Genomic DNA, 23921 nt, shown 5'->3' on the forward strand with positions numbered 1-23921 from the left:
AGCATTATGGTGCCATGGCAGAGCAGGCCTAGCGGGGAGCCATGGCGATGCAGGCCCATCGGGGAGCCATGGTGAAGCAGAGACATTGACAGACCACTTGGCCATGACAGGACAGGCAGTGAGTTCTTGGGCGTCCTCCGTGGACGTTACAGGACAGGCAGTGAGTTCATGGGCGGCCTCCGTGGCCGAGACAGGACAGGCAGTGAGTTCGTGGATGGCCTCCCTGGTCGTGACAGGACAGGCATAGAGCTCGTGGACAGGAAAAGTCTCTGGAGTGCAGTGGCTCGACAGGCATGTCGTGGCGGGACCCTGGAATGGCGGCCATGTCGTGGCGGGACCCTGGCGTGACGGGACCCTGGAAGTTCAGCTGAGGCGTGACGAGGCTCTGGAAGTTCAGCTGAGGCGTGACGAGGCTCTTGTAAGAGCAGCCATTTTCCGAAGAGACTCTTGAGTGGCAGCCATTTTGCGACGAAGCTCTTGAATAGCAGCCTTGTTGTGGAAAATCTCTTGAAAACGGGCATGATGGGAGCAGGCACTGGCTTGGCAGATGCATCGTGAGGACTTGGCATAGCAGGCATGACGTGAGCAAACCCTGGCATGTGAGCAGGTTCTGGAGTAGCAGGTATGACATGAGCAGACTCTGGCTTGGCAGGCATGGTAACTACTGCAGGATTGCAGTGTTCCTCATCCGCAATTCCCACAGTAAATGATGAACCAGCCAGCAAATCCTACAGTAAATGATGAGCCAGCCAGCAAAAGAGCTCAGTCAATAGTCCTCTAGTGACCAACAAATCTTTCCCCCAGTCAACTGAGAACGAATAGGTTAATTTAAACTAATTCGAAAAATGTCTTTAAGCGTCATTAAAGTCCACCTGGTTAGAAATTCCTCAAATCCTGGACATAGTTATCAATGGCCTGATTACCTTGACGAAGGCAGAGGAGGCATGAAACTGCTGGGTTCATGGTTGACGGTAGTGTATTTTGTAACAATCAGTCCACTGAAGGCGAGTGTAGATGGACCAGTGCAGTTTATTTACAAAGGTGTAATCCAAAATCCAAACAATAATCCAAACAAGATACACAGACTTGACTAGAACAGATTTGACGTGGCATGAACAGACTTGACGTGGCATTGAACAGACTAGACTCACCGACAGCTGCTTGCAATGTTACATTACGTTAATACACGACAAGAGACAATGGCAAAAACATGAATACTTATACAAACAATGAGGGTAACATGACAGGAACAAACCAATAGGAAACAAGACACATGACCAAGACAACCAATGAGTAAACATAGCTGATAAATCACATGACAAGACAATAAACCAATCAGAACATGACACAAGGAACAAGAGGAACCAATAGCAAGACAACAAGAGGGCAAGGGAGGCATGACACAAACAGCATGAATCAAACAATAACAAAATAAAAGACATGAAAACATGAACATGAAACAAAACCAAAAACAGACATTACACTCTTCTACCACACGCTCTTTGTTCTCTGTGGTGCCTCCACCTAGCAACAACAAATGCAGCCATTTCAAGTGCAAATAGTTTAAGATTGGCTTTTTTTGGGTGTTAAATAATAGTGCAAATAACAGTAATTTGACGAGCACAAATTATAGTAAATGGTCTTTTATACTCTCCTCCCATAAATTTTACATCTGAAAGGGAAACTTCTACAAATGCATATTCAATAAGGTCAGGCGCAAAAATAACTGTGTCCACACCTTTGCAGTGCTACTTCTTCACTGCACTTCTTTAGTAAATCCTTACAGTATTTTAACGCCAAAAGACGGTTTGAGCTGGTGCAAAGTTTTAGTAAATCTGGTCCTTGGACTTTCTTTAAAGGAATAGTTCACCCAAAAATGGAAATTCTGTCATCAATTACTCACCCTCATGTCATTCCAAACCCATAAGCACTTTGTTCATACTCGGAACACAAATTAAGATATTTGTGATGAAATCCGAGAGCTCTCTGACCCTCAATAGACAGCAAGAGTCCTACCATGTTTAAGGTCCAGAACATCGTCAAAATGGTACAAGTGACATCAATGGTTTAACCTTAAGTTTATGAAGCTATGAGAATATTTTTTTGTGTGCAAAAAAACCCCTAAACTGCTGACCCTGAGTCACCCTCTGCATCCATGGAGTGTACCATGATGCATGTGTGTGCTTTGATCTGCATGCAAACAATGTACACATATGCATTGTGGTACTCTCCATAATGGAGGCGGAGGGTGACTTGGGGGAGAAAAATTGTTGAATAAAGTCTTTATTTTAATTTTGTGCTGGTTTACAAAACCAGCAACCAGCATCCCATTCTGGTAGGTTGACTATACTTGCCATTTTTCCCGAACACATCCTGGCCAGGATTTGTTTTGGCTTTGTTTTCCTGTTTTCATACTTGCTGAAGGTAATGACTGAAAAATATTTTGACCAATAACATGCAGGCATTGTAAATAATGGACCAATCATGGCATGTAAGAATGTGGGATTTACAGTCAAAATGATGTAAATACATGTACATATTAGGTGTGTTCGACTTAAAGCGGTGTGGCTGACCGATCGGTGTTTGACATCAAAGTACCTCAAGAGCATTTCGAAAACATAAGGAACCGTCTGTATGGTACTTTGATGTCTTACACTGATCATTCTGCACATGCAAACAAAGCCAAAACCTAGATATTTTAGGCAATATAGAAATCCTGGCCAGCATGCGTCTGGGAAAAATGGCACGTATGCTCACCCTACATTTTGGGAACCAGCATCCTGTGTTGGAGACCAGCAAACCAGTAACCAACATCCCATTCTGGGAACCAGCATACCAGCAACCAGCATCCAATTCTGGGAACCAGCAAACCAGCATCCCATATTGGAGACATACATCCCATGTTGGAGATCAGCAAACCAGTATCCCATGCTGGGAAGCAGCAAACCAGCAAAGAACATCCTATAATGGTCCCAGCATGCAAAATACCTTATGCTGGTGACCAGCAATGCTGGATTTTTCAGCCGTAATGTGGATGTTGCATGATGCCTTCCTAAAGATTGTACATGCCTTCATGGTAATGGTGTTCCCTGATGGCTGTGGCCTCTTTCAGCAGGATAAAACTCCCTACCACACAGCAAAAAAATTGTTTAGGAATGACAACATGATAAAGTGTTAAGGAATTTGAATTGGCCTCCAAATTTCCCAGATCTCAATCTGACTGACCTTTTATAGCAAGTGCTGAATCAACAGATCTGATCTATAGAGGCCCCACTTCGCAACTGGCAGGACTTTAGGGATCTGCTGCCAATATTTTGGCTCCAGAGACCACAGGACACTCTTAAAATGCACAAGAGCTGTTTTGGCTGCAAAGGGGGATTTACATGATATCAGGCAGGTGGTTTAAATGTTGTGGCTGATATATATGTGGAGTATATTATATATAAATTATATGAAATAAATATGGAATATTTAAATATTTATTTTTATTTGAATTTAAATATTTATAAATATTTAAAAATAACTTTCTTAAACTATGCATTTTAAATAGTAAAAAAAATAATAAGTGTTGTAGCTCACCACATAAAAGATATAAAAAAGACATACTTGTTTTTCACTTGGAAAATCCTCAACAGATGGTCAACTGTTTAATCTAAAAATAAAAACAAAAACAAACAAAAGGTCACTTTGTTTTTAACTTGAGTGTTGTTTGCTTCAACCTCATTGACCTTGGGGACTTAGTGACATTACAACAAGGCTCAGGAGGATATGGAAACCTCTGAATAATGTCACCAAGACATAACATAAGTGACAGATCAAGAGATAGAAAGAGGGATTAGAGTTTGATATCGTTGATGTACAGACTTTAACTGTAAGGAGCTCAGAAAAGTCTTTTTGGATCTACTGCTGCATGCAAGGCCTTCATTTTCTTATACAAATTATAAACTAAATTACATTTAATCAAAAGGACTTTTGTTAAAAAAAACAAACAAACAAACAAACAAACAAACAAAAAACCTATTGACGATTGTGAAATGAACACTTCAGCTTTAATCAACCGACAAGAATTTTTTGAGGAAACCTTTTTCAAAAACTTCATTGTGGTCTTATTTGGTATCATTATCAGTTGTATCAATAGCCTGCTGGTTTATACTTTCTTCAAGAATCCGGTCTTCACTCAGGAGCCCCGCTACATCCTCTACATGCAGCTGATCATCAATGACATCATTACATTGTCTGTCTGTGTGATTTTGTTTGTGTTATTTTACTTAATGCCAAACATGAATGTTGCTATATGCTGCATTTTCATCTTAATTGCAAGCAATGTCTACAAGAACACACCACTAAACCTGGCCGGCATGGCTGTTGAGCGCTTCGTGGCCATCTGCCACCCTCTACATCATGCACGAATATGCACCGTCCAAAACACTAAAATCCTGATCGGCATCATCTGGCTGGTGGGAGCTGTGCCTGGTGTGATGGACCTGCTTGTGGTCTTGGCTCTTCATCCACTTTCCTTCTTTACCACTAGCCGGACATGCTACCACCAAAATGTGTTTGATTTAGAATACAATATAATAAGTCATGCTGTCTTTAACATTGGCTACATGTGCTTAGTGTGGGTGCTGCTCTTTTACACTTATTTCAAAGTGTTGTTCTCTGCTAAAGCTGCTGCTTCAGAACCAGCTCAAGCACAGAAAGCCAGGAGAACCATTTTACTGCATGGGGTCCAGTTACTGCTCTGTACACTGTCCCTGTTCACAACTGTTCTGGATGAGGCCTTAACATCTCTCTTTCCTTACTACCAGTCTGTAATTTACTTTTGCACCTTTCTTCTTACCAGCATTTTGCCACGTCTGCTGAGCCCACTTATATACGGCATGAGAGATCAAAAGTTTAAAAAGTACATGAAGAGTTCACTAATGTGTGGCTACGACAAGAGAGCCATTAAACCTTCTGATTAGCAAAACGATCATGTTCTGTCTGGCTCCTAACAATGCTGAGAAGCTCAGTTTAACTGACACATTCAAAAATATGTCATGTTCAACTCCCCTTTTTCAAATTCTCTTTTGTATTTTATCATAGACATGGACTATATTTTAAAGTGAACTATGTATAATTATAAAGAATCTATATCTCTATATTCTATACAATTACATATATAGAATTATAAAGTTCAAACAGTGTTACTTCATATAAAATTTACAAATCATCAAAAAAAAAAAATATGTTAAAATGTAAGATGGTTCTCAAAATATTTATTTACATGTGTAAACAGTGGCAACTCCAATACATTTTTAATAGTTTGGCCAGAAGAACAGAGTAAAAAACTTAAAGGAGGCACATTAAAACATCTACTGGGAAAAAAGCGTTAACCTGCACCTGTCATTTCAGAGACGTACTTGTATTTGATCTAACCTACTAACATGACTTCAGTTTACGTAACTTGTCAGATTGATATAGTCAGATTGAATTATATTTTTAATTTACATGAAACCAATTAATGTAGATGTTCTCACATGAAGCACATTACTAAAGGTTATCTAAAAAATGTAGTGTGAACTGTACAAAAGAGAGAGTGTGTGTGTGAGAGAGAAACACTGTTTCCTACGACTGTAATTCCTGTGTAAACTGTCTCTATACACAAAATGTACTATGAAATGATTTCGATTTCAAACCACATTTGATGCTTCAGCTCCATGTGGTGAGAAGGCTAATATATTTTTGTATTAAACTATGCTAATTAACCCTAAGGTTGTGTTCTGATGAGCTGGACCCAAATAATTTTCTTTTTTTATTGTTACTGCTTTGAACTTATTGAATTTGCTCACACAGGGTACCAACTGGTAAATAGTGTTAAAAACATCAAAGGTGGTGTTTTACAAAAAAAGACCATGCTACAAAAACTGCTGATAAATTTCATATGCTATAGCAAAATATCATCTAATATTGATATATATATATATATATATATATATATATATATATATATATATATATATATATATATATATATATTTGTCAGTATCGCTTACCCCTTATATATTTAAAGTTTTGTTTAAAAAGAAAATAAATAAATGCTGTGCACGTCCCTGGCAGAAGTATTACTCCAAATAAAGTTTAATTATAATTTTTATATCAGTAAGTCTCGAACAATGTGTCAGTATATGCATTAATAGATTTGAACTACACTTTGAAATAAATGTATTTAAAGTATATTACTTTTTTTTACTAGGGTAAATTTCTTCATATGCCATATGTCAGGCCATAGCATCATTAAACATCTAACAATGGACAAAAGTGTTTTTTTTTTTGTTTTTTTTTGCCCTCACCGCAGTTTGCCCTCTGACTAAACATATAAAAGAATTTAGGGGAAGCATTTTAATAATCCTGTGAATGTACTTAAATAATGCAGAATCGAATCACATCAAATTTAACTGTAAATTCTCTCGAATCGAATCAGTCTGAGTTTACAAATATCATTATTTAATCGAAACCCTATGAATAATGTATGATTCGCTGTCTACCCTAAGATTCAAAGCCCTAGTTACATGGTTCCTCTGTGGCACCTTGAGGCTGAGGCCTGCTTCACGCTCTAGAGTTCCATCCTGGGATCTTGTCGTGGTCCGAGAAGCTCTCTGTAAACCTCCCTTTAAACCCCATTGAGGTTCCTCACATTTAACCCTCTGGAGTCTAAGGGTATTTTTGGGGCCTGGAGAAGTTTTGTCATGCCCTGACATTTGTGCTTTTTTCAGTTTCTTATAAATATCTAAATGGCTAAAGACTAATCTCACTGTAATCAGCACAAACTGGGCTATAATAATATGTGAGCAGCATGTACAGGTCCTTCTCAAAAAATTAGCAGTTCAAAAAAGTTCATTATTTTCCATAATGTAATGATAAAAATTAAACTTTCATATATTTTAGATTCATTGCACACCAACTGAAATATTTCAGGTCTTTTATTGTTTTAATACTGATGATTTTGGCATACAGCTCATGAAAACCCAAAATTCCTATCTCAAACAATTAGCATATTTCATCCGACCAATAAAAGAAAAGTGTTTTTAATACAAAAAAAGTCAACCTTCAAATAATTATGTTCAGTTATGCACTCAATACTTGGTCGGGAATCCTTTTGCAGAAATGACTGCTTCAATGCGGCGTGGCATGGAGGCAATCAGCCTGTGGCACTGCTGAGGTGTTATGGAGGCCCAGGATGCTTCGATAGCGGCCTTAAGCTCATGCAGAGTGTTGGGTCTTGCGTCTCTCAACTTTCTCTTCACAATATCCCACAGATTCTCTATGGGGTTCAGGTCAGGAGAGTTGCCAGGCCAATTGAGCACAGTAATACCATGGTCAGTAAACCATTTACCAGTGGTTTTGGCACTGTGAGCACTGTGTCATCTTCATCTCCATAAAGCTTTTCAGCAGATGGAAGCATGAAGTGCTCCAAAATCTCCTGATAGCTAGCTGCATTGACCCTGCCCTTGATAAAACACAGTGGACCAACACCAGCAGCTGACATGGCCCCCCAGACCATCACTGACTGTGGGTACTTGACACTGGACTTCAGGCATTTTGGCATTTCCTTCTCCCCAGTCTTCCTCCAGACTCTGGCACCTTGATTTCCGAATCACATGCAAAATTTGCTTTCATCCAAAAAAGTACTTTGGACCACTGAGCAACAGTCCAGTGCTGCTTCTCTGTAGCCCAGGTCAGGCGCTTCTGCCGCTGTTTCTGGTTCAAAAGCACACGCCTGTGCACGGTGGCTCTGGATGTTTCTACTCCAGACTCAGTCCACTGCTTCCGCAGGTCCCCCAAGGTCTGGAATCGGTCTTTCTCCACAATCTTCCTCAGGGTCCGGTCACCTCTTCTCGTTGTGCAGCGTTTTTTGCACAATTTTTCCTTCCCACAGACTTCCCACTGAGGTGCCTTGATACAGCACTCTGGGAACAGCCTATTCGTTCAGAAATTTCTTTCTGTGTCTTAACCTCTCGCTTGAGGGTGTCAATGATGGCCTTCTGGACAGCAGTCAGGTCGGCAGTCTTACCCATGATTGCGGTTTTGAGTAATGAACCAGGCTGGGAGTTTTTAAAAGCCTCAGGAATCTTTTGCAGGTGTTTAGAGTTAATTAGTTGATTCAGATGATTAGGTTAATAGCTCGTTTAGAGAACCTTTTCATGATATGCAAATTTTTTGAGATTTTTGGGTTTATTGGAATTTTGGGTTTTCATGAGCTGTATGCCAAAATCATCAGTATTAAAACAATAAAAGACCTGAAATATTTCAGTTGGTGTGCAATGAATCTAAAATATATGAAAGTTTAATTTTTTATCATTACATTATGGAAAATAATGAACTTTTTCACAATATGCTAATTTTTTGAGAAGGACCTGTATGTACATGATTGTGTTTTTGAGAAAAAAAATGTTATGTGTGGTTAGTGAAAAACTAAAAATATTAAATCACTTGAATAAGGCAATAAACACTTTTTGTTGGTAAAAGTCATATGCGATTAGGCGTCAACTATCATGAATTCACACCTGAGAAGACAAAGGCCTGCATAATGAGCTGCATAATAAGCCATTCAGTTAGCTGTGTCACTGAGAGGGATGAGTTACAAGAAAGAATGTGAGGACAAAATAAATGTATAGAATTTTATGTTTGTAGTTTATTTAGAATATATTTAATTATCCCACAACATAATTTAATATTCCCTTGTGAGTCCAGTTAAACAGTTTATTAGGATCAATCAAAGCTGACTTTCAAACTGAATTTTTTGCATCATTACTCCAGTCACACAATCCTTCAGAAATCCTTTTAACAATCTTATTTTCTACAAACAAACAAACAAAAAAAAACCATTTATTGTTATTATTATCATTATTATTAATGTTGAAAAGAGCTGAGAATATTTTTTTCAGGTTTTTTAGGGGGGATAAATTGAAAGAACAGAATTGTTTGTTGCATTTGTTACAGTTACATTTATTGGTACATTTATATTATTTACATCAAGCTTTTGAATGGTATAGTAGTGTATATTGTTATTGAAACTTCATAATATTTCACTTGATTATACATTTAGTCAGGAATTATAGTTTGGAAAAAGTCTTTAGAGTCTGTAGACCCTTTACAGATTTGATTGATGTATTGCTCTTATCTGTACGATCAAAACTGAAAGTGTAATTTAAGTTCTTTTCGGGGTTATCAGGAGAAAATACCCCAAAACCATATATCAAAAAAATATATAAAAAAAATATATCTCCAAATATACATGGGGACACAGAGGTAAGTGCAAACAGCAGGTTTTATTGAACACTGGCAGGTTGAAGAAAGCAAGGCAAAGAGTCCAGGTGTGAATTTGGGGAGTAGCAAAGGTTAGCAGGTCTTATCTGTGAGTAACTGAGTCCTTTTTCTTTTCCAGGGGATACCAGGGGAACAGAAGGACATGGAGATGATGGAGCACTGTAGTGGAGGAGAACAGAGAGCAGAACGCTGAAGCAACTAGCAGGTAGGTGATTGCAGGTATATAGGGTCAGGTAATTAAACATACAATGTTTGAGACCATACAAAGAAGGTGCGGGAGGAGTGCAAGGATATAATGCTCTTGATGAGTGGAGACAGGTGCTGGTGATCAATAATCAGGGGATTGGGATCTGGTGAGCGTAGTTGGAGGTGACTGTGGTGACTGTGACTTCCTGACAGTATCCCCTCCTCCAGGGGTGGCTCCTGACAGGGGAGACCCGATTCGAATGAGGTTAGAAGCACTCCGCAGGTCCAGCTTCGAGAAGATGTGGGCCCCGCGGAGTTCAGGCCGGGACCAGAGGAAGTGGATAGGGGAGCTTGACAGTGTGTCCATTCAGGGCCTGGTAATCAATTTAGGGTCACAAACCTTTATCCTTCTTGCCCACGTAGAAGAAGCTTGAGGTGGCTGGTGAGGTGGAAGGGCAAATAAACCGTTGTTGGAGAGCCTCCTTGATGTAATCCTCCATTGCATTGCACTCCAGGATGGACAAGGGGACCCTTGGGGAGATGGGCTCCAGGCAACAGGTCAATGGCACAGTCCCATGGCTGATGAGGTGGTAACTTGGTCGCTGCCTGTTTGCTAAAGTCCTGGAATGCCACATAGTCAGATGGGATTGCAGGGCTCTCCAAGCATTCAGGGCTCTCCACAAGGTTGGAGTTAAGTTGGAGACTGGGGGTTTTCTCAGGGGGCGACAGAACGTTGGAGAGACAATTTTGGAAACAGGTCTCGCTCCATCGGAGGATCTCGCTGGAATCCCATCTGACCTCGGGAAAGTGTTGTGATAACTCCATAACTCCATGGGTGTCCCAGGATGATGTCCATGTAGGTTCCCTCCAGTACAAGAAAGGAAATTGTCTCCTTGTGGAAACATCCCACTTGTAGGGATACATGAGGTGATCAGTACTTGATGCGCCCAAACCCAAGCGGTTTCCCTTGGATCATTTCAATCCTGAGCTACTGGGCCTGCCTCCTTCAAGGTAGGTTGAGACACTTTAGGAGGGGTTGGGAAATGAAGTTTCCTGAGAAGCCCGAGTCAACAAGGGTGGATACTGAAACGGAATGACGAAGGGTGAGTAGCACTGTCAACAGCAACAAGGTAGATGTATCAGGCTCTATGTGGTGGGTACTCACCACTGGGCATGGGGGACGAGAAGGGCACGTCTTAATGAAATGCCCTGAAGCTCCACATTAGACACACAGTCCCATGGCGGGACGTCGAGCACGCTCCACTCGTGAGAGACGATAGGTTTCTACTTGCATCGGTTCTGGTACTGGAGGACAGGCTGCGGGTGAGGCTGGGGAATGAGCTGTTTCGTTGGGCTGGCAGGCGGTGAGGTGCTGAGAAATTTTCACTGCCTTTTGTCAACAGTGTCGTCATAGATGGTCATCATGAAAACGGATGTGGGGGTCTAAACCCTGTCGGTAGGTCGTCAGCAGCGCCGCCTCATTCCATCCGCTAGACCACCAGGGTGTGGAACTGCAGAGTATAAACATCTGCCAAAAACATGCCCTAATGGAGGTGAATAAGCTGTTCGGTGATGGACAGATAGCCGGTGGACTGGCCGAAGACTTCCTTAAAGTGGGCTGAGAAGGCATCTAAAGAGTTAATTAAGCCGCTCTGAGAGTCCCAGATGGCTTGTGCCCAGAGCAATACCCGTCCCATAAGCAGAGAGATGAGAAAGGCCACCTTAGACTACTCCATGATGAACTTCTGGGGCTGCATCTCAATAAAGAGAGAAATCTGAAGCAAAAAAACATCACATTCAACCTCCTCACCCGAGAAAGGAGCAGGAAGGGCCATGGGACTGGCAGAGGCAGATTTATGGGTTGGTGACCGGAGAAAGAGCGGCTCGTAAAGCGCTGACGAGCTCGAGGACATCCACCACAGCAGGGGTTTGGGACTCCATCCCCGGTCCTTGGAGTGCAAGGATACTGAAGAGTGCTCTTGAAGAGTGGAGACAGGTGCTGGTGATCAATAATCAGGGGATTGGGATCTGGTGAGCGTGGTTGGAGGTGACAGTGACTTCCTGACATTACTGTATCTTATCTATGAAACTGTTTAGAATTAGCTGTTGGAATATACAGGGTTTGCATTCTTCAACTTTTGAGAACAAGACTGCGGACCAAGACTTACATAGTAATATAAAAGACATAGACATTGCTATATTTCATGAGACATGGTGTCGGAGTAATGAGAACTTGCACTGTCCAAGAGGACACAGAGAAATCACTTTGCCCACTGAGGTCTTTATTTAAAATTCTTTATCAAAAACTTGAACCAGATTTCAACCAGCCCAAAACAAAAACAAAGGAAAAGCTAAAAGATTTAAAGAAAACAATAAAAAATAACAAAACCTATTGGATACATTTATAACAACATCAGAAAAAACAGACCACATTAAACATCTAAAATTAAACAAGGCATGTGGACAAGACAACATCAGTAGTGAAATGCTCAAACTTAGCATAATTCACCCTTCCATAATTCAAGCTCTAGCAAAATTATTAAATTTGATCTTATTCTCTGGTGACTTCCCTGAGACTTGATCTGAAGGACTGATCACACCTATATATAAAAAAATAAGATAAATTCGACCCCAATAATTACCGTGGCATTTGTGTGGGCAGTAACTTAGCAAAGTTTATTTATTTATTTATTTATTTATTTATTTTGCAATATAATAAACAGCCACAGTGACATTCCTTACAAGACACAACATCTTTAAATAAATCACAGATTAGGTTTTTTACCAAAACAACATACTGTACATCCAACCACATTTAATCTCTCCACACTCTAATTAACAAAAATCTAAAAAGTAAACAAAGAAACATATTTGCATGTTTTGTTGATTAAAAAAAACAAAAGCTTTCGAGTCTTTTTGGCATAATGTTTTACTAAACAAATTATTACAAATTGGCATTGGTGGAAAAACATTCTGTGTTATACAATCCATGTACAGAAACAGTAAATGTGTGGTCAAAATTGGGAATCTCAGAACTGCGTTCTTCCAGCACGGTTGAGGGGTGAGGCAGGGATGCAGTGCTCAATACAATCATGCTTAAACTAATGAATGAAACTCAAGCTGAGTCTGACTGCAGCCACAACACTAACATTCATAAAGAAATTGACAAAAATCTAAAGTATAATTATACAGAAATAAATAAATAAATAAATAATAAATTGACCTCCAAACCAAACTCCGTGTAGTTTGGCTTAAAATAGAACCACCAAATTGACAAATTACTTATCAGTCAAACAATTACAAGAAAGACAAATCCTTTCAAAATATTGACTCAGTGGCCATGAATCAGAAATAGAGAAAGGAAGACATAAAAAATCCTGGATTCCTAGAGAACAGTGACTATGTAAACACTGTGACTTACTGTAAATCAAATAAAGGATGAGAAACACTTTCTTCTTGTCTCTGAGAGAGAGAGAGAGAGCGAGAGAGAGAGAGAGATTTGGAATTTACAAACTGTAAAATGCCTCAATATCTTAATTCTTCTTGCTGAAGCACCACTTAAACACCAGATGGTGCTGTTGTAGCACAAGTTATTGTACCAATGCTCAATCACGGAATCACTTTTCTAAGAAAAAAAAAAAAATCTAATCTTAAATCTAAGATTTAATTTCCGTCTGTATGAAAAGGTATTGAAATTAAGCTTCTTGCCTGAAAATAAAAGGCTTAAGTAGGACATTTTGATTTTTGGAAAAGGCCTCACCTCAGCTTCACCCCATTAAGATTAAATCAACCTATGTCAAAATGTCAGCTTTAGTAATAACCAAAAGTTGATTTTGCTTTATTACTCATAGAAAAAGAAAGTTCCAGAGAGGCGTGTAATCAGACAATCTTCTAATATTGAATGCTTGTTTTCACAATCACAAGCTCAGGGGTCATGGATAGTGTTCAGTACTGTCAACAAATGGATACAATGAGAGAGATGAGCTCTGATGTGTTTGGGTTGGACTTGATGCCTCATTAGAGAAGCTTCTGTTTTCAAAGATGATTTTTCACAGACTGTCCCAGCAATGTTCGTTCTGTACTCAGGACCTCTGCAACCACCAAGTTCCTTCCCCCTGACTCTTTGAAGTGAAGCATCTTTTATATAAGGTCAGGTTGGAAGATAGGAAGACAGGTAATCGCAGATGACAGGAAACCTTCGTGAGAGGACTAAAATGAGAGTTAGAATGGAGACTGAGTCCCGTGGTAGAGATGATCCTGGATATGAAGGAGCACCACAAAGTAGATGTGGCATGTAGTCAAAGTGAAGAATGTTTAATAAAGGTATTAACTCCATGCAACTGTAATGATCAAAAAAGAAACTTGTTAAAGTCAATGAAAGGTCGAGATCTGGTGCCACTGTGGAAAATTCAGTTCACTGTTGTGTGAACTGTCTAAATAAAAAAACTCTTTGTTTATCTGTGTTATCTTTAAATAGTCATTGCCAGTGTTGTTTATAGTTTGAATCTTTCGTAATGACAATCTTTTAATATTGCATGAAATTTTCTGATGAATTAGTATTCTTCTTTCTCTGTTCTTTCTTTCTCTTTTGACACACACACACACACACACACACACACACACACACACACACACACACACACACACACACACACACACACAAACACAAAAAAAGTGTGAAATACAAAAGGTTTTAGGACACTTAACTGCATGTTATTTACAATTAAATGAAGATGTATTATAGTTTACATTTATATTAAATGCAATACGTTGAACTTAACAGTGTTTTCTGACCCACTTAAGTCAAACGTAAGTACATCTTTATGTGCAATTTCATAATTACTTCTATTATCTTTGATATATGGTAAAAATTTACTGTCAAATGTACTGATAAATGTACTGATGTAAGCCCTATTGAAACTTGTATATGATGTATTTATATTTTATATACAAAACTAACATTTATTATAAAAAATTGTAATGATGAAGTTGCAAATATATTAACTATTATATATTATTATAGTACTTTATATGTTAGTCAACACATCAAAATAAGTGTAATCATGAAATTAAATTAAATATAACAATTTAAAATGTGTTTTAAAACTTTTAAATTGATATTATAGAGTGCACTTTTAAACAGGAAACAAAGGGCACTTAAGTTATATATATATATATATATATATATATATATATATATATTCACACACACACACATACACATACATACTTTTAAGATTTTCAAGTACAAAACAAATGCACATTCAAAACAATTAAGTGCATTTTTATTTAAAAACCAAGCAGTTTTATTAACAAAACAAAAACAGTTAAAAATAGTGTAGTTAAGGCATATACCACCAGGGGCTAATAGTGCGACACTAGTCAAACCCTGATCTGTCTGTCTTCATCCATGCCGTCAGATTAACGTCAACGGAAGAGGAAAGTTGTTTCAGAGGAAGAGCTAGTTATTACATTTTGATTAAAGATTACAAAGACAAACATTTTTTTTTTTCTTTGGAATAACACATACCAATGAATTGATCACAATAAGACCAGTTAAGTGCATTAATAAAGTAAACAGGGTCAATTCTGATATTATGTTGACTTTGAAATCACTCCCTTAACCTGACATACTTCAAAATAAGGGGTGTTAACATGTGCAATTGTGTTCGTGTTGGTGGGGCGCCTCATGTCTGATCATGTCTAGGGCAAAATGTGAGTCAGGTTATCATTTAGTTGTATTTTAATTTTTTAAAAGAAAAAAAAGAACAAAAATGCAGAAAAAAGTATGCACCACATCCTTAAGCCAAATGTAAATATAGACTAACTCAAGCGTTGAACTTGTGTTACCAAAGTAGTGTGTGGTACCTGTTTCTTTCTGCGGTCCTGACACAAGTGTATTATTTTAATCAGCAAAATCTGTATTCAAACTGAAAAGTGTAGTGTCAGCCGTAGGCTGTTTCATAGCAACACAAAATCTTTGATTTCTTATGACAGCATCATCGTGGGTTAGATATATGTAAATGCAGGTTTCTCTCCTGCACTGCTCCAGATGGCAACACTGATCTCACTCAACTCAATGAGGAAACATCAGTGAAACAGAGCACATACAATGCACATCTGGATCCCATCCGTGTGTTGGATACAGTCAGGGGTGAATACCTGAGTGGGCAGCTTCCTCTAGTCTTCTGGCTACAGCTCTAAAAATCCACACATATCTATCAGAGAGCTAATGATTTCCACTAGCAATGAACCAAACTTGACAATCATATCAAAAGCCGTAGAGTTCACGCTGTACCATGCCATGCTGATACAGGGGCGTTTGCTTTGAGGAGTCAAGTCAAAAATTGCCCTAATGCCCTAAAAACATAAGCCCAGGCAATATTAGTATAGTGCAAATTGACATGCTGGTAAAAAGCCAGTGCAATCTGCCCAAATCCAAATGAAGTGGACATTGGTGCCAGAAAATGAAAATATGTTATTATTCAGAGCAATATTGACTGTTGGGAAATAACTTTTCTGGACTTTAATTAAAAGATGATGCATGGTATTTGACCTTAAACTTCATACAGTGAATTTATAATTAAAGCAACATAAAAAATTATAATAATAACATTTGTTAATATCACTTAAAGGGATAGTTCACCCAAAAATGGACATTCTGTCATCATTTACTCACTCAGTTATTCCAAGGCTGTATGAGATACCTTGCTTTTTTATTTCCTTTGAAGAATGTTGGACACCTAACAGCTTTTGTTCCCATTTACTTACATTGTATTGTACTAGTTTGTGTTAGTGTTTAGTTAATAAAACTCTTGTGCACAAATTGCATGAGTTTCTGATTCTGCCATGAAGTTAATGTCCCTTTATGATTTTGATCCTTGCTACATGCTCTAATGCATTAATACTGTATGAAAGTATTTTGTGTGGCCACAAAAATATCCTTTCCTAAAGTTGATATGAACTTACACTGAATGTTTGCTGGACGAACAGATTAGTTGAGGGCAATTTAATTCTGCTACAGTTACTTCTGACAGCTGATAATTGTAATTAATCATAATTAATTGTAATTATTTATATACATTTCCCTTTTGAGCTAATTTGCTATATATATATTCTTTTGAAGTTAAGCAGTGCAACTTTTTATGTTTCTTTAACTGTATTTTATTTTGATAATGAACAGGCTGCACTGTTGTAAAATATGTTGTGTCTGTGTGCGCGTGAGGCACCGGCACGATATGGTCATACCAACACTGGTTAGTTATACAGATAGAAGCAAAACATCAAAATGGTCAAGATTTGCAAAGTAAATAAAACTGTAAAATAAATAAAAATGTAAAGCTTTTGCAAAATAAATAAAACTATTTTCTGCTGTCTCGTTTTCCTTTCCGTGAACTTTGGATCTTTGGATGATTTAAATACATTTCATGTAGGCCAATATAGACTATTCCTTTTTATGTAGGCCTATAGTTTTATTCTGTTTTCTCCCTTCACAAGTGCTGCAGGTGCACGTGATCTGTTGAATCCATCTTATACTATCCTCAAATAAGCTCTAATGCATTGCCATTGCAACTTACCTATGATGAATTCACAGCTTTGCGCGGGCATTTCACGCGTTGGATGGATCAGCGTCACATTTGCGTATATGAATTCCTGATTGGTTGATAGCAAATTTCAAATATTAAATGGAACGATACAATAACATTATTAACCAGTTAATGGCTATTTCAAATTTTCAATTCTGTTCAGAACTATACAATTTGACTTCATTTTTGTTTCTGGTTATGTTCCTGTCAAAATTTCGCTCGATTACGATTTCCATTTCCATTTTCATTCCTTGAACCAGTTCAGAGCCCTGGTAGAAATATTATATACATATATAAATAATTTTTATGCTAACTACTGAATTAACCAATGTTAACACATTGAACTGTATTGTTAATTGTAACTATATATTGTTGTTTATTACATATGATATTTGTACATTTTTTGGTTTGAAAAAAGAGAAAAAATGTGTAGTGACTCCAGGACAGAGAAGCACCTTTCTAATCTAAAGGTTTTATGCAACTTTTGGGAGTATAAAGGTGCCAGGTTGACACAGATGGCGCTTCTGAAAATCCAATTTTTTGTCACTGATTTGTCAAATATATCAGATTAGTGACATCGAATCTTTAAAAGATTTTCAGATTTTAGTTTGAGAATAATGCACCTTTATTAAAATTTATTTGTGGTGTAATATTTATCAGATAACACTGTTAACAGCATGTAGCCTATATGAGCTACACAAATGCACTGATTACTTTACAGGTCAGTCAAGCTTCTCTTCTCTTCTCTTCTCTTCTCTTCTCTTCTCTTCTCTTCTCTCTTCTCTTCTCTTCTCTTCTCTTCTCTTCTCTTCTCTTCTCTTCTCTTCTCTTCTCTTCTCTTCTCTTCTCTTCTCTTCTCTTCCTGTGTAAATAAGGCATTCATGACATCATGACATCTATGTTGTTTACCAAGACCTGGATGGCTGAATGGTCCAAAAATAACTATATAAAATAACTTAATGTGCTTGTGAGAAGTTTAGCATTACTAGAAAATAACCCTTCTCAAAATGAGTAGCATGTATTTATAAATAGAAAAAATGGTAACTTAAATGTCTTTACTGCCACTTTGTTGAATTAAAGTATACATTTCTTAAAATAGTGAAAAATATTTTTTTGAAGGTCTGTGGTCACAGAAAAGTATTGTCCATTTCTGAAGAGCACATCTATCATGAAGAATAAAACTGAGCATCAGTGTAAAATGTAAAGCCATTGGTAGCTTGTTGTCTGATAGTTGCCCATTTTCAATAGCCTCAGGAAATGACTCCTCAGACATTTGACAACTCTTGAGTCTGAACAATTTGTGGTTTCTTTTCCCAAAGAGAAAGAACACACTGAACGCAATGCTGAAATCGGCCATGCAGAAAATTAAAGGCAGACTTTTCTCTTACAGCTCTGCTGACTGTTTGTCTCCGTTTTATTCCTCCTAAAGGAATGGTGTTTTCATTTGATGCTCTCGTTTTACAGCAATGTTGGCATGGCTTTGCTCCAGAGTCACATCTCTCTGTCTCTTTCCCACAATGCTTAGTCCAGCCCACTATTTCCACTGTTATGACAATGACAAATACATCATAACAAGAAGAATGGAATGGACTCATACTTTAGATTTTTAAAGGAATACCAATAAAAAAATAAAGAGCGATGATAAGCTTATGGTAAATGAACAACAATATTAATTTTGTTAATTAAATGATGAAAATGATAATTAAAGGTTTATTATTATTATTACTACATCAACAATAATGAAGATGAGACATTGTAACAAAAATAGAATTAAATTATTTTAATTAAAATGTACTGTTGATGAAATACAGTATGAGAAAGAAAAAAAAACCATTGACCATGTTTTTGTGAAAATAAATATTATGTATTTTGTTTATATCAATAAATGTGTGTGTGTGTGTGTGTTTGTTTGTGTGAGTGTGTACATACATATACACATCTTTAAATAGTACATGTTTTCATAATGTTGGTCTTTTATAGTTTGACCAGGGGTAGGGTGACCATACGGGCCATTTTTATGGGACGCACCCTTGCCAGGATTTCTACATTGCCTAAAATATCCAGCTTTTGGCTGTTTGCACTGTGCAATTTTAGTACATGTTTGCATGTGTGACGCGCCATGATTGGTCTTTTATGTACAATACCTGCATGTTATTGGTCAAACTACTTTGGATGTTTTAGGCAATATAAAAATCCTGGCCTGGACGTGTCCCGTATTAATGGCACATATGGCCACCCTAACCAGGGGCATTTGCATAAATATTGCCAATTTGTTAAGACTGAGTCCTAAGAACTAGTCTGATTAGCAATAAGCCAAGGGGTAATAAGTCTTAGATTTAATTTTATATATGTGCATATATATGCATTGACATCACTTTCCGCCTGTAAAACTGCAATTAAAACAACTGATAATCAGTTTAAACTAAAGGTTGTTGGACTCAATACAGTGTTCCTTACAACTTACAAAAGATCCAGTGGTCCATGGATATTGATATTCAGCCAGGAATGTTTCCTGGCATTTATATGTGCCTGATTTCAATGCCGGGAAAATCATTAAAGCAAATTTGCCTGTGAACGCATTTTGTAAACACAAAATAGGTTTGTCTAAATCTGAGTGATCACTTAATATTTACTCACCCCCATGCCATCCAATATGTCCGTGTATTTCTTTCTTCAGTTTAAAAGGAATTAAGATTTTTGAGGAAAACATTCCAAGATTTTTCTCTAATATAGTGGACTTCAATGAGGATCAGCGGGTTGAAGGTCCAAATTGCAATTTCAGTGCAGCTTTTGGGGTTAAAAAGCATATAATTTTTAATTTTTTTAGAAAATTACCAACTGTTTCACTACATAAGACCCTTATTCCTTGGCTGGGATCGTGTAGAACTCTTTGAAGCTGCATTGTAACTGCAATTTGGACTTTCAATTTACCCATTGATATCTATTGAAGTCTACTATATGGAGAAAAATCCAGCAACATTTTCCTCAAAAACCTAAACATCTTTTTGACTAAAGAAAGACATGAACATATTGGATGGCATGGTGGTGAGTAAATTATCAGGAAATTTTTATTCTGGAAGTGAACTAATCCTTTTAACATAAAATCTACACATATGTGTAAAAAATGCTATTTTCGTTGACTGTCAATCAGATTAAAATGGACTGCATTTATGACATTATAAAATATTTTGATCAAAAGACTAAAACAATGAATACTAAAAATAACTGACTATAGTATTAGGTATAAATGAAATTAAAATGATGCACAGTTAACAATGGGTCCAAGCCATCAGTTTTTTCTAAACACAATTACTGATCTTGTACTAAAACATATCCATACATGAGTTTTATACCTGCAAGCTTTATCAGTAATGTGCTAACTAAGACCAGAAAATAGACACTTATGAAGTCATTCATCTAGCTTCACAGTGAGGAGGAAGTGTCGTGGTTCATCTCTCAAACAGTATCTCTCTTTCCTCCATTATCATTCCTCCCATGGCAATCAGCTCAGATCAGTGAGGATAAGAGGGAGAGAGGAAGGAGTGATGTGTAAGCTTCCTGTGGAATGTGCCTAATATCTTCTCTTGAAGTTTGTGTATTGTTTGCATGAGTGTGTGTGGGTTCTACTTAAGCTGGGAAGACAGATGTGAATCCACAATTGCCCAAATGCACCTGTTTCTTTCACGCACAAGCCTGTATCTGGTAGGCCTTGCAAAACCGCTCATTCTTACTTGTCATCCATAAAAGTAGTATAGCGACTTAGTGCCAAGTCAGTGTTTATCTTATGTAAATTACTCACCGTATACTGGTCCGCTTCAGTGGTCTTTGCTGTTTCTGGCATGTCTAGCGTTGAAAGTGGGAGACATGTGGGTGAGAAATGAAAGCTTGCATTTCTCAAAGCCAATTTATTCTGTTTTCATTGTCATAAACAGTGCAAAATCAGTCATTCTCACTCTTGAATAGTTTCTGTCAGACACTAGGTGACTAACAGTTTTGGATTGTGAATATAGTCTAACTCAAAAGCTATCTGACTTCATGCTGTAACCCAGGCTCATTGGACTCTGCCTTTCTTCAAAACCTAATACATTTCTCCAGGTACATTTCACTGCACTTTTAACTTTTCATGTCCAAGAGATGTTCTACACACACTCTCTCTCTCTCTCTCTCTCACAAAAAAAAAGAAAGAAAAAAAGAAAAAAGTACATAGCACAAAAGCTGTCACTGTGGCAGTTCCCTTTCAAAAGTTACTATTATGTTCATTTAATGTACTAATACTAATGTGTACACTTAAGGTTCTAATATGTACCTTTAAGGCACTCATATGCACCCTTCAGGGACAAATGTGTATCTTTTGAAAAGGTACCACAACAGTGACAGCTTTGATTTTTTTTCTTTTTTTTTTTCTTCTCGAGAATGTATAAGCGGTGTATATTTTTTATTTTTCCTTTGCATATGTGGGTTTATTAAACAGCACGGGGTCATGAAAAACCTGCTTGTAGATACAAAATGGTTGCAAAATGATATTGCACGTTTCACTGCTGTTTTAAATTTTCTCAGAAACAGTTAAAGTGACTGTTGTAAGGTGTTTGATATACATATAAATTGCATATGAATTGCAAATATATTTGGCAAATATATTTAGCTCACTATACAAAATAAACATCATGCACTTAATTGCATTTTAATTGCAATGAAAAGAAAATGTATTATAGATTAAATGCATATTACATGTGATTAGTTCAACCTAAGTGTGCTTTTTTGATATGTAATTCCATTATTACATCTATTGTCGAATGTACTGACAAATAATAAAATATAGTTTTTATAGTATGTGATATCTCTCTTGTATGCCATGTTTTTAAAAAAAAATATTGTAATTGCACATTTGAAATTATGACGTTGCAGTTTAGTACATTCAAAATATATTAAATACATAACAAATAACGCACAAATAATCAAGCACTTTGTATGTGCTTTAGTATGATAGTAAACATAAAAATAAATGTATTTCTTTACAGAATGCCACAAGATTGTTAAAACATAATGATTTAAAATGTAACTTTAAATAAAAACTTTACATTTTAAATGATTGCAAAGTACCTTTTATAAAAACGCACTTAAGTGTGCAAAGAATCGGTTATAAAAGTGTATTTGCTTTAAGTACACTTAAGTGGATTTTTTTTTTCATCAATATCATATTACTTGCTACTAAAATTAAATAATATTCAGTCTAATTCAATTAAATTAAATTCAATTCAATGAGTAAGTTTTATTTAAAAAATTCCCTCCTGCTTGAAAAAATTACAGAAATAAATATGATAATAAATAATACGTAACTTCAATTATATCATGTTTGTTTAAATCACAATATTATTTTAAAAAGTAGTAAGTTATTGTCACGATCGCTGCTGGAAGGACAAACACACAAACACAACATAGTAGACCTGACAAACAATGACTGAATGGACAGGACCTTAAAGGGGTCATGTGACATTGCTAAAAATAGCATTATTTTGTGTATTGGTGTAATGCAATGTGTTTATGCAGTTTAAGATTCAAAAAACACATTTTCCACAAAATGTACATTATTGTTGCTCCTCTATGCCGCGCCTTTCTGAAACACGTAGATTTTTACAAAGCTCATCGTTCTGAAAAGCGAGGTGTACGCTGATTGGCCAGCTATCCAGTGCATTTTGATTGGCTGAATACCTTAAGCGTGTGATGGAAATGTTACGCCCCTTACCATACTGTCATGCCGTGTGTCCCGGCACAACAAGACAAAACAATGGAACCCATTATAAACGAGGCATTTGTTGCATCCAGTGGGGAAATTACTGATTATAAATACTTAAAATAAATATCTTTTTTGCCTTGCTTAAACATAAAAACCATGTCTGCATTTGTGATCCGAGAAACGACAAACAACAAGCACTAACGCTACTCTACACTGCTCAAAACTCGCGTTTGAATCAGCAGTGGCAAATTATTTAAATATGAAAATGTACTTACAGGCTGTGAGTCAGAAGCGCCAGACTGTCCTTGCAAAGTTGGAACTGCCCCACTTTATAGAAACAGACAATTGTAGGCTACTCTCACAGGAAACAGTCCTCATCCTCCGCAAATTGCGCTGCACACATCTGAATATTTGGGTTGAACTGTCTCGGAACAGTGTTGAACCATTAATTTCTAGTTGTGTCCTTTTTGGAAGGCCAGACAAAGTAGTTTCGCTTTCACAATGAAACACACAACGTCTCCACAACATGGCCACGGAGGCAACAGCGAGAATAAAAGTCACGCCTTCTTTCTTTGCGTGACCGTTTGGGCAGCATTATGCAAATCTTCCCACATTGTGACATAGACATGTGGGGCCGTGCTAGAAAGAGCCATTTTAGGTAGGAGTGGTTGACTCTTAACTTTTATAAAGAATATATATTTGGATTTGAGACTTTAGTCTTTCCAACTTTACAGATCTTCTTTATGCACCAAGAGCTTGTAACACTCCAAAGAGAAAGGAAAATTTAAATTGCATCATATGACCCCTTTAAATACACAGACAACTGAGGGAATTGGGAGGAACACAGGTGAACAGAATGACTAATTAGACGAAACGAGAACAGGAACATGGCCAAATAAGGGCACACAGGAACAGAAATAGGGTCAAAAACACAACAGCACAGGTCCATATTCCTGACATATCACCACCCTCCCGGAAGGCGTGTCCTTGCACCGTAGGAACAACCAAGGGAGGGAAGGGTGGGAACTTGGGAGGAGGCGCGGGAGGAGGATGGGTAACCAGGAGGGGGCCGGAAGACAGAGTCCATGGCGGAGATGGCGGAGATG

General features: G+C 37.4%; 2 protein-coding genes across 3 annotated transcripts in view; one reads left to right on the forward strand and one right to left on the reverse strand.

Moving 5' to 3' along the window:
* LOC109053914 (disintegrin and metalloproteinase domain-containing protein 9) overlaps positions 1-23921 on the reverse strand; it is a 1168157-nt gene that overhangs the window by 537869 nt on the left and 606367 nt on the right. The gene's annotated exons all lie outside the window — the stretch shown is intronic.
* Positions 3612-5370, forward strand: or90j1 (odorant receptor, family 90, subfamily J, member 1). The gene has a single exon (XM_019108607.2). The coding sequence runs from the start codon at positions 4035-4037 to the stop codon at positions 4962-4964; it is 930 nt and encodes a 309-aa protein (XP_018964152.1). The 5' UTR covers positions 3612-4034; the 3' UTR covers positions 4965-5370.

This window comes from Cyprinus carpio, chromosome B8, assembly GCF_018340385.1.
Source record: "Cyprinus carpio isolate SPL01 chromosome B8, ASM1834038v1, whole genome shotgun sequence".
In the NCBI taxonomy this organism is placed as follows: domain Eukaryota; kingdom Metazoa; phylum Chordata; class Actinopteri; order Cypriniformes; family Cyprinidae; genus Cyprinus; species Cyprinus carpio.